This window comes from Rhincodon typus, chromosome 3 (assembly GCF_021869965.1).
Source record: "Rhincodon typus isolate 14 chromosome 3, sRhiTyp1.1, whole genome shotgun sequence".
NCBI classification, from domain to species: Eukaryota; Metazoa; Chordata; class Chondrichthyes; order Orectolobiformes; family Rhincodontidae; genus Rhincodon; species Rhincodon typus.
This window is the reverse complement of record NC_063334.1, coordinates 58,383,532-58,398,617: the sequence shown is the minus strand read 5'-3', so window position 1 is coordinate 58,398,617 and position 15,086 is coordinate 58,383,532. Positions and strand designations below refer to the sequence as shown.

The following is a 15,086-nucleotide window of genomic DNA, read 5'->3' as shown; positions in this document are numbered from 1 at the left end:
AAAACATGTCAAATTCTGGAGGTGCAAGCCAAGTGCTCCTCCACACCTCCCGCCTCCATCTCCTTGCTCACCTTTACGGAGCCTTGGGGGTCCCCAACCCTCTCTGTAATGACAGATTGCTCGAGTATTTTGCAAAGAGACATTCGACCCTAATTAACCAACATTGCAGACAGCGTTCGGATGGAATAAAGCATGAGAGGAAAACACTCTCATTTCACCTAACGCCGGCAGAGCCCACGTTACTTTGATTGACAGATGAACAAATGTTTCCTCTTTTTTTCCCAACTTTCCGCTTGCGCTGGAGGGTTAAAAAAGAGCCTGAGCACCCAGCGAACGGCAACGCACTCTACGCCGCCAGGCGTCAGCCGTGCACTTTTTACTCACTCTCATTGGTCCATTCACTAGCCCATCGTCACCACCCCACGTGGGGAACACCAACCGGGATCGTTCGTTATTGGCCAGCACTGGAGAACGAGAGGGCATGGCCAACACGCTCCTGCCCGCCGATTGGCGGATGTGTAGAAACGGACGCGCAACGGGGTGAGTGATGGAAAGAGAGGCACCGCTCGCCATTGGGCCGCAGATCAAAACGGCAGCGGTCGGGGCAGGATTTGTGCCGTATGGCCTAATGGGAATTGTAGTTAGAACGGGGCGGGTAGTCCGTAGTCTGCAGCTCGGAGCAACGGACGAGTGGACTACATGTCCCAGGGTCCATCTGTACACGGCTCCCTACCCCTAGCCCCTCTCTGCTCCTCTCGGCACCGGGTGAAGTATCTCATCCCCTGTACCTCCTCTTTCCCTCGCTGAAGTGAAGTTGACCGGGGTGTGAATCTGTAAGAATGTTAATGACACGGCGCTTCTAAATTTGGTAAACACGAGTCATTACTTCGGTCTGTTATCGGATGAAGGGCAGGGAAGAAGCTGCTGCTGTTGCTGCCGCCGCCGCGGCCACTCCGCCTGCAGCCCAGCCTCCTTGTCCCTCTCCCACGGCCAGTCCGGACTCACTGATGCTGTGAGGCAGCTTCGAGTCGCTGCCCGGCATAGCAGGATCCCGGATCGGAGGAAATCTCCCGGAGAATCTGCAGTCTTCATCCCGATGCTCCACTTTTTTTCTGTTTGTTTCATTCGCTTTCTGGGGGGATCGGAGAGATTTAAAGAGAGGGGGAGATCATTGCTTTCCACCGGATCGCCTACAACTTGGTGACTTTTTAAATTAAGGAACTTAAATGACACTAATACTGACCTGATCGACCGAGAAGGCTTTTGGTGCAAAAATCCCAGCGAGATGTATCCGCAAGCCAGACATCCCGTGAGTGTGTTCGTGTGTTGCATTTGTGTGTTGTGTTTTTGTTTTATTTTATCTCCCTCCTCTTCCCCAAACATCATACACGGACAATCACAACGCGAGCTTTAGCTTTCTCTCAACACGCCTTTAATTATAGTCTTTCAGTAAATATTTGGAGACGTGCAAGGTGCAGTGTTTCCGTTCGCTTTGTCAATAACGTGAAGGAATAGCAAATTGATGGGATTGGCGGAACGACTTGTCTCGGTACTGATGCTTTATTTCTTTCTATTTCTAGGCGCCTCACCAACCCGCACAGCCCTTTAAATTCACCATCTCCGAATCGTGTGATCGCATCAAAGAAGAATTTCAGTTTTTGCAGGCGCAGTATCACAGGTAGATAGAATAGCTTTTTATGTAAAGAAAACCTGGCAACATTAATGTTTCTGGAAGTACAGGCTAAGTGCAATTCTACAAATGGGGTGAGGGTATTTAAAACGTCCTTTTCTTGTCGTCTTCCTTTCGCAGGGATAGGGTTATGGTATATACTGTCCACACTTGGTGTTTTGCATGTAAGCTTCTATTTCCTCCTATTTAACAGTCTGAAGGGAAATGTTCTCTAGGTTACTACTGTTTGGATGGTGTATGAGTGCAAAGTTCGGACTATTTGTCGTGTTGGAAATGAAGTGAAGACAGATTTTTAACATCAATACAATGGGGTACTAAGGTTACTTGCTTCAATTGAATCGTTACATTCTGTTGAATTTCTTCCGAAATGTTTTAAAAACAAGTGATTCGAACGGTTGTGAGGGACTCCGGGCTCGGGTCATCGCTGTCCTCCATGCATTCAACGTTTCGATATTATTTTTAAATCACAGTGTTCTGATTTCCTTTCATTCGCGTTCACATTTTCTCTTTCATGTGATGTGTCGGTGAAGGAGCAATATCCTCTGAGAGATTGCACTTCTTTCGGCTGACATGTCGAGGCTACAAAGTGTAAAACAATCACATCTTTATGATTGGAACGCCCCCAAAGCTGCATTAAAACACTGTTGTGTGCAGCTCGGCAGATCTGCAACTTCGATTCATTTTTGTTTGAAAAATATGCTGCATCACTTTTTAAAATCGCTTTTCCATAGTTGTATTTACATACTTTTTGAGGTACGGCGCGTTTTGTCTTTTCAAATGTAGCGATCCTGTTTTGCTTTTGTTTTTACAGAAAGTGTAAACTTTGTAAATTACACAATTTGGCATTGTTAGTCGTGGACCAAGTATTGCTTTCTTCAGAACCCCTGTATTTTTGTACCAATTGAGTTGGTATTTTTAATCGTTAAATAATGGTTTCCTTTTCGGTTCTAATGAATTGAGTCTATTGAAAGAAATAACGTTGACGCATTTGTCATGTTTGCATGGCAGGTTTGGGATTCTACTTGTACTTATTAAAATCAGTCTTAGAATACATACTGTCACATTTGGCATGTACACAGAGTTGGCGTCATAAATCATTTCTAGAACAACAAAACATGGTACAGTTCTAATTAAGTGCACCCTGACTTGGTAAGCCAACACTTCTAATCATCCGGGTAAGATCGTTTACGCAAAGAGTAGCCTGCAGCGCACTCTATGAAATGTCCAGATAGCGTCTTGAACAATTTTTCTTTATTTAAACAGTTTGAAATTGGAATGTGAAAAGCTAGCCAGTGAAAAGACTGAAATGCAACGCCATTATGTCATGGTAAGTTTAAACATGACTTTTTTTTATAATTGCAGATGTTGCTAATTCACCATATTTTTCAGTTTTTGTGATTGTGAATGCTAAAATCAAGATGGCTTGACGAATAATATCTTATGTTCTTTTCACAGTATTATGAAATGTCTTATGGTCTGAATATAGAAATGCACAAGCAGGTAAGAATCTTTCATTTTCGATAAATATTTATTTGGGGGATAGGCTGTTATTCGAAAATGTGACATTGAGCAATTGAAATAGATTTACTCAAATGTGTCATAAGATTTTGAAGAGGAGAAATTGAGAGTTCATTGCTGAAAATGGCAGAACTTTACAGGATTATTGAACTCCTTAAGGAAGATGTACTTATATAGTACTACCTGCCTCATTGTTTAATAAACCAAAATCATGATAGTGGAACACATCTTGTTACTGAAGTTTATTCCACGTGACGTATGTGTCGTGTTTTGAACAGCTGTGAGAATCACATTTGAACAATGTCTTTAGCATGAAAATAACTTCTAACATTCAAACTATTAGCAAACTAACATTTTTTTCTTTGTCATTTGAGAGTCAGGAGGTTTAAAATGCAAACATGGTAGCTGAAATTTGTAAGATTGTGATGGTATCAGAAGCTTCCAGTTCAGGACTTTTCTGTTGACACTGGCTATTTTAAACCTATCTCAACAATGGTACTTAACTATTCAGAATTTTAGATAGTACAAACCATGCCGTGCATTGTTATTACTTGAAATTGAGCCCCAAAATCTAAGTGTTGACCACAGTCTCATATCCTTTTGACATGATTTTAAAAACACTCATTGATTGTTTGCCTGTGTTTGGAGTAATAAATCTTTCACCCTTGTGAAAGTGCGATGGCAGTGCACTGATGTACTGTCCTTGTCAGCATGATTGATAATTCCACTCTGAGTCACAGGAACAGGTGCATAAATCAAGCAAAGAAAGGTATTTTTTGTGTAACTCCATTTAAGATGTTTCTGTAAAATAATGGGATATCCTGCTTGTGAAATGTGAATTCTGTTATCATTTGTAAAATGATTAGCATAATTTCCCCATCACCTTTGAGGGATCTTCCGTGCATTATTGCTTAAAGTGGGATGCTTGGTGTAGATTTGTTCTCTGTGACTCTGTCCTTACAATGTATTTGTAAATAAAGCTGTGCGTGTTCTTTGGGAAAGCTGAAAATCCAAGAGGATGATGCTTTTGTGGTTGGGAAACGGTATCTATATTGCAGGATTGGTGCTTTTGTTGATTTGTAAGTAATGAGGTGGATAATGATGTACTACCTCACAGTTGCACATACTATCTTTTTTTGCTCCCTTCAAAACATATAAAATAAGAATGAGTTTTGAAGAGTGTGTATGAAAAATTGCCCGAAGTCATTATGAATTTTAAAATGTATGGAATAATCTTTTATGATTTTTTAAAATACAGTATATGAAGGGTGATCATATAAATCAATACCAACACTCTTTAAAATTTTTTTAAGTGGCCACCCATTTATTCTTTTGGATACTGTGAGCAGGAAGTGGAAAATATAGATCAACAAAGGAGCAGAGTAATTTGATAGGTTTTCAGACTGCACTGTCGTCTAGAAGAAGGCATTATTAGAATAAGACCCCCTCTACTGGTCCCTTGACACCACTTGGATTATGGTCTAATCAGGAAATATTGGCGCTTAGTTTCAAAAATCATACAGCAAATGAGCCTTGATAAGGGGCAGTAATGAGGATCAAATTGGTGCTTCTTGCATACTGGTCATTAGTTCAGGTTAAAGAACACCTTTTTAACTTGGGTGAAATTGAGCAGTTTGCAGTTTATGAATTCCCATGTGAGGAAGTAAATGAGTTTTGAGAAGTCCACCTTACAATCTCTGGAGGATAATTTCTAAAAAGACATCTGCTTTGATTGCCTAAGGGGAGGGTAAGAGGGCTTGTATTCAAATGAGAACATGGTGGGGATATAAGCGTCTTTGAGTAAAGCATTATCTTTAAAATAAAGTATGCTGATAGTTTTAAAAATATCAAGACAATTTACATTTTACATTTTAATATCAATTATGGTATTCACATGTAGCAGCTTAAGTTAGAATGTAGCTGTCTTTTATTTTAGGTGAGATTGATTGATTTTTATACACAGCTGTGGGATGAGCATGCAGTTCCCTATTCAGTTCAACTCTATTTATGAAGCTGATTCACTAGTCTGCTGCTTTTTAAATTTTTCTCTCAAGGACTAGGAGTCCTGTGAAATGGTAAAATTAAATGAAGAAAAAGTTTGGAGAAGAGGAAATATCTTATTTTTGTAAATAACTCTGAGATTAAAAGGATTATTTTAGAATACTTTTTTATCCTGTATTTGCTACATGTAAGAATCAAATACGTAGGCTTAGTCTTTATTTGTTTGCACACTCTTGAAGGGGAAAATAATAGCTAGTTTCAAGGCTTGGCCATGAGAAGTAGTTTTATTTTAAGTGAAATGGAATGTTAATGCTAAATAAAGAAAATTAAACAATTGCAGCTTTTTAAAAAAATGTACACAACAAGATTGTAACACAGCTTGTAAAACTAGTGAACGTCTGTATCTGCAGTTTGTGCAAATTACCTGGATATATTTGCACTGTAGCATAATTGGAAAATGTACACTCTGCTTCCAAACAGCCATTGCTTTGCTGAACATGAAATGCAGACAGTCGAATAATGATGATATCACTGATTTTGGTTTATTATCATCTACTTGGTGTAATTTAAAATTAATGTCCTCAGTGGTTCATGTGACCTTGTCCACCATGGAGTATGTGAACTAAGTGAAATATTCAGTATTGGTTAGGGTTTGCCTATTGCAAATATATAGTATTCCGAAGGATTTATAGTTATAAAAATGTTATTTGTGGGTTAACGAGTTGTAGAGCTGGATGAACACAGGAGGCCAAGCAGCATCAGAGGAGCAGGAAAGCTGATGTTTCAGGTCTAGACCCTTCTTCAGAAAAATTTATTTGTGGGTCTTGTGGTTTCCTACATTCATATAATTCAATTCTGAACAAAAAAATATTAATATACCCTTAACTATTTACTCATTGTATAATGATCAGAAATGCTGGTGGCTTCCAGTTCTTTAATATACTGTGATTTTGAATATTTTTAAATTTCTCTTTCTTGCTTACATGACCTTCAGGAATAAAGCATCTTTTTTTTTAGAAAATGGGTTTTCCTGATCAGGTGTATATATTCATAACAAGCAGCTTGTCAGAAAATTGTATCTGTATATACACATGCATATGTGTATACATGCACACTGTGGAAATCTTACAAGCCATTACTTACATTCTGATTTTGCTTCCAACCTTTCAGCAAAATGTTTTGTATTATCTTCCAGATATTTTCAATGACTTCTCCTTTGTTGGGAAATAGACAATATTTCTGCTGCATTGATCTGTTTTGCATTTGTGCCTTGTTTTGAAATCAGTATGGACTAATTCACTTATCAGACTTGTATCACTGGAGTTCCAGGGTGACTCTCTCGAGTTCTAGATGTATCACAGTATGTGGTAACCTGCACATTTTAGATGCGTAGATTATTGTTCCCCACCATCCACTTAAAGGTTCATTTAAGGTATTCTGAACCTAATTGCATTACCATATAGCATGATGATTGCAATGATGTTGTGATGGAATTAGCAAATATCAGAAGTAATGCTATTGCACCAGTCACACCATAATGTTGATTTTCTTCTTAAATTTTATTGTGCATTCTGTTTGGTTCTCATTCCTTTTGCGTTTCCTTTCAAGGAAATGATTGGAGTGAGATATTTAAGAATACACTCCTTCAGAGAGAATTGCAACATGACTTGAGTTTTGCTTTGTTATTAATGTATTTTTCAATGATTTTGTTTCGCATTTAATGTATTGAAAATTGTGGGGAATATGATAAATATTTCAAAATCATATTCATTCAAACTTAGTGCCAATTTTAGATGTAAAAGTCAATGTAATATGCTTGCTATTTTAAAAGTAATCTAATTTTGTATTTAAACATAGTAAGTTTCACTGTAACTGACTGTACAATAGCTACCAGTAGTGCTGTTGTAATGAGATATTGACTATGGTGATGGTGTAAGTTCCTGCATTTATTCAGGATGTAGGTATACTATGCAAGTTGAAATACCATTAATTCTGAAATCTATTTTAAATGGTATACCCTAGTTAAAATAAGTAACTAATGCTAATATTATAAATATATAAATAATATTTAAAGAGGTAAGAGATTACAGCTGTTTTAAACCTTTTCCACCTGGTACACCTCTTTAAAATCTAAATAACTAAGGTATCATTCTTTTTCTGTTCTTTTAAGTACAGAGCCTGTAGCTATTTTGTTTGAAGATGATCTGGACATATTTCTGTTGTCATTCAGATTTCAAAGCCCACTTATACTGCGTAGAAAACTTGCAGTGAATAGTTAATACTTAAGTGTAAATTTTCATAGGCTTAAGTGAAATTCTAGATTCTATATAATCAATATGTTGCTGATCTACTTCTAACACGTCCTGCATTCTGTTTTTAGCATTTCATATGCTGTATGAAGTATTGAAGCACGTGAGATGAAAATTCAAAATGCAACTGATCTGAGGAATTTAATTGAACCTGCCAGCAGTCTAAGACTTAGGTAGTCTCTGATTTTCTGGTCAATTTCTGTACTTGATTTTATGCAACAGGAATTGATATCGGATTGCTTACAGTCACACTTTACGATTCTATCAATCAATTATAATAAAGCTTATTTTAACAATCTTCACTTTCTGTTAAGATTAAAGCTATTAATCTGTATGTATCTCAATGTTATGCATGACAGAGTACACAGAATAACACTGAAAATGATTATGGTTAATCTAATCTGGGGGTTCAGATGACATCATAAGCAGCAAGAGTGCTGATTAAGTGGTTTATAACAGATACCTGAGCCGCAGTATTCGATTTCAATCTTGCAATTGCTCTTATGCATATAATAACTGATTTGTGTTGAAAATTTGTATTGCTGGCAGCTGAAGTGCTGGTGCAATTGTCTACTTTGTGTTTGTGGATAATTATTTTCACTCTATAAGACTAAAAATTATTCTGAATTTGGTGTCTTGAGAAAAACTGGTCAGTTTTGGAAGTGACTACATATGTGGATTAGAAAGCTAAGGACATAAAGGAAACATTACATGGATGATGACAGCTTGTTTTCTTTGCAGCCCTTTATTGTTTCCACTTTGATATCAATCAGAAGCTTTCTGTTGTAAGGATTTTTGGCAGAGTAGATCTCTAGTGTGAGCAATGTGCAATAAAAATGTGATTGTTGTTCAAAACAATTAAATACAAATTTAAGGGCTTGGCCCATTGATTGAATCTCAAAATCATAACTGCAGTAGTCGATAGGAAATGATGATAAATAACATTAGAAACCTTTTAGTGAAGTACAGCGACTACAAGAAGGAGAAGAATATAGATTTGCATTATATCCGATACCCTCCAGCACCAAGTGGATTGTCAATACTGCTTGTTTAGCATTTTCTAAGGGCAATAGCAGTATTGATTTCTGGCTTACAAGCGACGGCTCTATTTTCACTACTGAGAAGTATTGCAGGTTGTTAAGAAGAAATTGACTTGAAGAGGCTTGGCTGCTGCCCATCATGAAGCAAATAAAGCAAAACTGCTGAAGCATGGTGGAGCAGCGAGACAGGGGCTCTCAGCAATTTGTTGCTATTAATTTACCATGGTCGACAGCAAATCAATTGGCGTCTACTTCATCTGTTCGAGAATATGCTGTCCAGAGCAGATAAAAAGCCATGTGTGGCAACAAGAATAGACTACTTGCTGGATAGAGGATGAAGTTAATGTGCAAATAAGTGAATTCGAGGCTTCAGAGCACCTTTTTAAGTGACTAAAGTTTTAATGGAATGTATTCTTAAGGACTCAATAAGACATCTATTGACTTGCACTAAGTATCAAGTGGATTCTATTTTATTTCTGATCAATTCTATTTGAATTGAAAGGAAACATTTTGTAAGTCTGTACTTTAGTCCAGTTGTCACTACATTTTCTTTAAACCTATTTTGGAGATTGTAGGCAGGTATTGAATGTACAATAGCTTGTAAATAGCATAGATATCAATTTATTTTAGAATGGTCTTATCCAATTAATTGGTGCTTTGTGAGATTTACTGTGTAGATATGATTTTAAAGGACATTTGTTGTTGTAATATATATATTTAATATGAATTTAACAAACCAGTTGTCTAAAAGAGTAGGTATTAGATTGCAACATTCAATCCTAAAATTAGCCTATTGAATCAAAAGAAACACCAGCTGGAGATTTTTAATGGCCCTTTGCACTATTGGATTCTGTCCACTAATGATTGTAATGAATGTTGCAGCATTTTCTAAAGCCAAATAGGGGCCTTGCGTTGATTTAAAGCACTCAGCTATGTCTAATGTTCTAATTGACTCTCAGTCCCCTATTCCAGCGTGTTTCCTAATAGAATTGTTATAATGTCAATTTCTATTACTATTTGTGTTGAATATTGAAATTCTATGCACAATAGGACTTTTTTTTCAGAGTTTGCATTCAGGATGGTGTGAATTTAAACATCATCATCAGTGAAAGTCGAAAAATGTCTAAAGCAACCCAAATGGAAGTCATTTGACCCAACATGATTTGTACCTTTGAAAGAACTACCAAATCAGCTAGCCTCACTCCCCTGCACCTTCTCCAGATTCCACCATTTTCTTTTCCTTTTCAAGCTCTTTTCCTTTTTAAGTAATTATCCAATTTCTCCTAAACATAATTATTAAATCATCTTTCATAGCCCTTTTTAGCAGTGCATTTCCAGATCATTATAGAATCCCTACAGAGTGGAAGTAGTCTATTTGGCCCATTGAGTCCACGCTGATACTCCGAAGAGCGTCCCATCCAGACCCAGCTCCGCACCCTATCCCTGTAACCCTGCATTTCCCTAATCCACCTAACCTGCACATCTTCGGACTGTGGGAGGAAACCAGGGCACCTGGATGAAACCTACACAGACAAGGGGAGAATGTGCAAACTCCACGCAGACAGTTGCTCACAGATGGAATCGAACCTGGTGCTGTGAGAGCAGCAGTGCTAACCACTGAGCTACAGTGCTGCCCCCATCTGTGTAATTTTCCCCATCATATTGTATTGGGTTCCTTTGCCAGTCATTTAAAAAAGTCCCACTTGAGTTAGTTAATAATTGAGGTTCATGGCACCTGGTCCACCATCTGTTGCGGTGACTTTTCTCAGTAAATCTTTTTACACTGCACCTTGTTAATTATTCACCTCAGCTCTTTGGCGCCCTCCTTGTGCAGTTGTGTGGCAGATGTAGAAGTGCTTGCCACTGCCGGAACCTTCCAGCATTCACACTGCTGGCGTCGTAAATGAAACCTAGTTGCATACCATTTTAAATGCTGCAAGCCAGGCATTGCACATTATACTGTGGAATTTACTCATTATCGCTGAGGACATGATCCAGAAAGGTGACCTCACACCTGGCTTCAGAGACAGGGATCTGGTGAGTGGAGTTGTGCAAAGGAGGGCTATTTATTTTCCTGCCGGTCAACAAAGGAGTCATGCCACGAGCCACAGCTGGGCTGGGGACACACAGCAGCCTGGGTTATTAGCACAGGAAGAAAGTCCGTGTTTCTCTGCACTTCGCAAGGGTAAGTGTCACTATCTTTTCTATTCTACATCACACTCCTAGGACCATCACTCACTCTATTTTCACTACAGTGCACATAATTGTACCAGGATTCATGGAATACAACTTGCTTAATTGCATGTATTATGTCCAATCAATGGTTCTAACCCGTCTCATCCACCAAACTACTAAATCTTCTTGCCCTCTGCACTTCCTACTCACTCACTGGGGATTACCTTGCCACCCTTCCTTCTCCTGCATCACCACTGACAGCTCTTCCTTCCATTTCTATTTTGCTGAAACCTTCCCCTTGGTTCTTTGCAGGAAATATTGACCCACCCCTGGATTGATGGCCCCACTGTACCCTGAGTGACCTATCTGTAATCTCTGGACAACTTGCAGGACTGACCATGGCCCAGTCCCCAGCAAGCAAGGACATTGATCTCCAGACTCTGATAGACCAATGCCTACCTTAGCATGGCCAGTCACTGATCTAGAATTGAACAAGCCCCTTGACTGTCTGTGAAGGTACCACTTGACTGACTGTAGCCCCTCTTGATCCCATTGAGGACTGTTGTCCTTTAACTTTCACACGTAGCCATTCACTTTGAAGCATATGCAGTGTGTTTGCTGTATAGGCTGCTGGCACTTGCTACAGGTAGGCTTTGATGTAGTCTGATGTTGTACAGCAACGTGTCCATCTCTTTACTGTTCTGTGTTCCCCGCTGTGACAAGCTTCCTGTCTCCTCCTCCTCTGTGCTGAAAAGCAATACAAGACATAAAAGCTAGCAGTCTCCAATTACTGACAAAGTGAGTAAGTGCCCAGACTGCAAGCTAGGAGCCATAGGATCATGTGATCATCCTCAGTATGTACTGGTAGCTGTTTGACCAGGACAGAGAAGAGATTTGGCACTAAATATAAGTAAGAAACTGAAATGTGCTTTCTGCAAGGCTCCTTCATGACAACAAAATTATCACAGTGACTGCATTTTAAAAGTATTTCTTTGGCTGTAAGGGATACTGTGATGAACATTACATAAATCCAAGTCTTTCTTTTTATTTGATAAGATAGTCACTGCCACTTTTACCTCTCATGTAGGATCATAGAGTCTGAGCTGATCAAAAACAAGCACCTGGCTAAACTAAATAAAGACTGAAAGAACTGTGAATGCTGTAAATCAGGAACAAAAACAGAAGTTGCTGGAAAAGCATAGCAGGTCTGGCAGCATCTGAGAAGAGAAATCAGAGTTAACGTTTTGAGTCTGGTGACCCTTCCTCAAAACCTAGATGATCTAATCCTGTTTTCCAGCACATGGCCCATAGCCTTGTATGCCTTAAAATTGCAAGTGCACAGCTAAATATTTCCTGAATGTTTTGAGGGTTTCTGCCTCTACCACCCTGACAAGCAGTTAGTTCCAGATTACCCCACCACCCTCTGAGTACTTTTTTTTTCTTCACATCCCCTCTAATCCCCTGTCCCTTACCTTAAAACTCTGCCCCTGGTCATTGATCCCTCCACCGAGGGGAAACGTTTTTTCTCATCTGCCCTATTTATGCTCTTCATAATTTTATGCATTTGTGTTGCCCCCACCCCCAACCACCACCACCACCATCTCCACCCAGTCGCCTCTTCTCTAAGGAAAACAACTGCGGTCTATCCAATCTCCCTTCGTAACTGAAACTTTCCAGTCCAGGCAATATCCTGGTAAATGCCTTCCTCCTGGCTGTGAGATCATTGAGTAAATGCATCCATGATATGGTAGTGTGCCAAATGTTCTAGTCTATGAACAACTGTGCAATATCATTCATATTGTACCATATGTGCAGCCCTGACACACTGTAGCACTGTGTGTACCATTTTAGAAGATGCTCTGCAGAAATTCTATGAGGTTTCTTGCAGATCTTCCAAAGCCAAGACCACCGCCATATCACATTATCATAAAAAGTAAGGCTGAAACATCCACAGCAGTTTTCAGTCAGAAGTGCCAAGTGAATGATCCATCTCGGTCTCAGCAATCCTAGCATTGCAGGTGCCAGTCTTCAGCCAATTTGATTCATGTGGTTCACAAAATGGTTTAAGACACTGGATACTGCAAAGGCAGTGAGCCTGAGAACGTTGTGGCAATAGAACAGAAGGTTTCTTCTCCAGAACTCTTCACACTCCTAGCTAAGCTGTTCCAGTACAGCTACAGCACCGGCATTTGCCTGACAATATGGAAGATTAATCACATGTGTCCTCCACAAAATGGAGGACAGATCCAACCTGGCCAAACCCTATCGTTCTACTCCTGTTATCCAGAAAGTGTCACTAGTAGTGCTATCAAACAGCACTTGCTTAGCTTACTGATGTCTAGATTGGGTTCTGGCAAGGCCACTCAGCTCCTGACTTCATTACAGCCTTGTTGCAAACATGGACAAAAATGCTGAATTCCAGATTTGAGGTGAGAGTGACTGCCAGTAACAGGAAGGCTGCATTTGACTGGGTGTGGTATCAAGGAGCCCTACCAAAAGTGAGTCCATGAGAATGGGGGAAAATTCTCTACTGGTTGGAATCATAACTAACACACAGGAAGATGGTTGTGGTTGTTGGAGGTCAGGCATCTCAAGTCCAGGACATCTCTGCAGGAGTTCCACAGGTCGTGTTCTGAGCCCAATTGTATTTTAAAAGGCTGATAACGATTTAAGTTATCAAGCTTCCAAGGTTAGTTCAATAAACAGATTGGACATAACAAAATTGCAGCAGCTATTTTTACTTTTTGTAATGAATCCAGCTGAAGTGTATATTTCTGCATGTAAACATGTGAGATTAAGGAATAGGCCAGAGCGGTAAAATTCAAGCTTAAGAAAGGAAAAGGAAGTTCCGTATTTATATGGTGCTTCTCATGATACCAGACCTCCTTTTAAAACTGGTGAAGTTCTGCCAAAGTATAATTGCTGTTGTTAGGTAGAAATCACAACAGTCGTGTTGTGAGAGGAAGCCTTCACAATGTGATCATGGCCAAATAATTTGTCCTTATGATGTTGATTAAATGATAAATATTGACCAGGATAATTCTGCTGTTTCAAATTAATGTCATGGGATCTTTTATGCCCACTTAAAGGAAAATTGAGAGACTTGGTTTTCATTTTGGAGGAGGAAATTAGGAGTTAAAGGTTTACTTGTCTTGTGATTTGGCACATTTGCTCATGCTGTATTCACCTATACTTTGTGGCAGAGAAGGTCGAGAGTGGCATGGCTCCTCTGTAAGTATGCACAAGGTGGAGATGGAGGCAGGCTGATGATGAAGTGACCTGTTTAAAAGGCCCATCCCTATTTGCAGACTCAGTTCTCCTTTTGTCTTCTACATCCTGTATGTTTATATTTATATTTATATTTATACCTCTCACCAGCAAACACCCTTCCTCTTCCATAAAACCAAAACTACTCTAAACAGAAATCAGGAGCCCTATAGTAGTATTAAGAAGCTCACCAATCTGTCAAAACAAACAAAGTTCACTTGTAAACCCTCTTAATTAACAGCTCGTGGATCTGTTGAAATGACAACTGTTACATTTGCTGTGATAGCTATGTCTACAATTCATGATAAGCAGAATCCATTATTGAATTTTGCACCCAGCTAAGCATTCATAATGGGATTTCATTGATCAACTGTTTAACTCAGCTCAACAGAGGTGGTTTAATTTCTTGGTTTGGAAATCAGCCAAGCATTAACAATGAAATTCCTTTGAAAAACTACACCACGACACCCCGTATAGCTGGATAGCTTTAAAACATTTGAACATAGTAAGCCATCTATCACTGCTTTGAAACAGCTATACTGATGTCTGAACTTAAAGGAAAACATTGAAGCTAAAGGACATAAATACAATCAGACTTGAATTTCACTATCCTGCAAATAATGCACAATACTCTAAAGCATCTGAAGACATTTGCACTTTCAAAATGCTGTTCAAGTTAATGGTCGTGTACCCTTTCAAACATCAATTACTGTATTTGAACTTACAAAATAGACACTTAGGATTTCATTATGGCGTGTGAGATCGGCAATACCTTTTCATAGGGTTTCTAATTCAAAACCATGGTTGCTCAATGATTCACCACATCTCTGAGCTAGTGTGAAACATGTTGACTTCCAAAACGGGCCTGCAATCTGAAAATAGCAGAAGGTCTAAGATAGTAGGAACTGCAGATGCTGGAGAATCCGAGACAACAAGGTGCAAGGCTGGATGAACACAGCAGGCCAAGCAGCATCATAGGAGCAGAGAGGCTGACGTTTCGGGCCTAGACCCTTCATCAGAAAAGGGGGAGGGGAAGGGGGTTTTGAAATAAATAGGGAGAGAGTGGGAGGCGGATAGAAGAGGGAT

General features: G+C 39.2%; 1 protein-coding gene across 3 annotated transcripts in view; it reads left to right on the top strand.

Annotated features, from left to right (window-relative positions):
- The first annotated feature begins 741 nt into the window (after positions 1-741).
- Positions 742-15,086, top strand: part of LOC109938207 (transducin-like enhancer protein 4) — a 195,219-nt gene continuing 180,874 nt past the window's right edge. For all 3 annotated transcript variants that reach the window (XM_048595205.1, XM_048595204.1, XM_048595206.1), the window contains exons 1-4: positions 742-1,309; positions 1,581-1,678; positions 2,954-3,017; positions 3,146-3,190. In XM_048595205.1, coding sequence (XP_048451162.1) covers positions 1,286-1,309; positions 1,581-1,678; positions 2,954-3,017; positions 3,146-3,190 — 231 coding nt within the window. In that variant the 5' untranslated portion in view covers positions 742-1,285. The remainder of the gene's footprint in view (positions 1,310-1,580; positions 1,679-2,953; positions 3,018-3,145; positions 3,191-15,086) is intronic.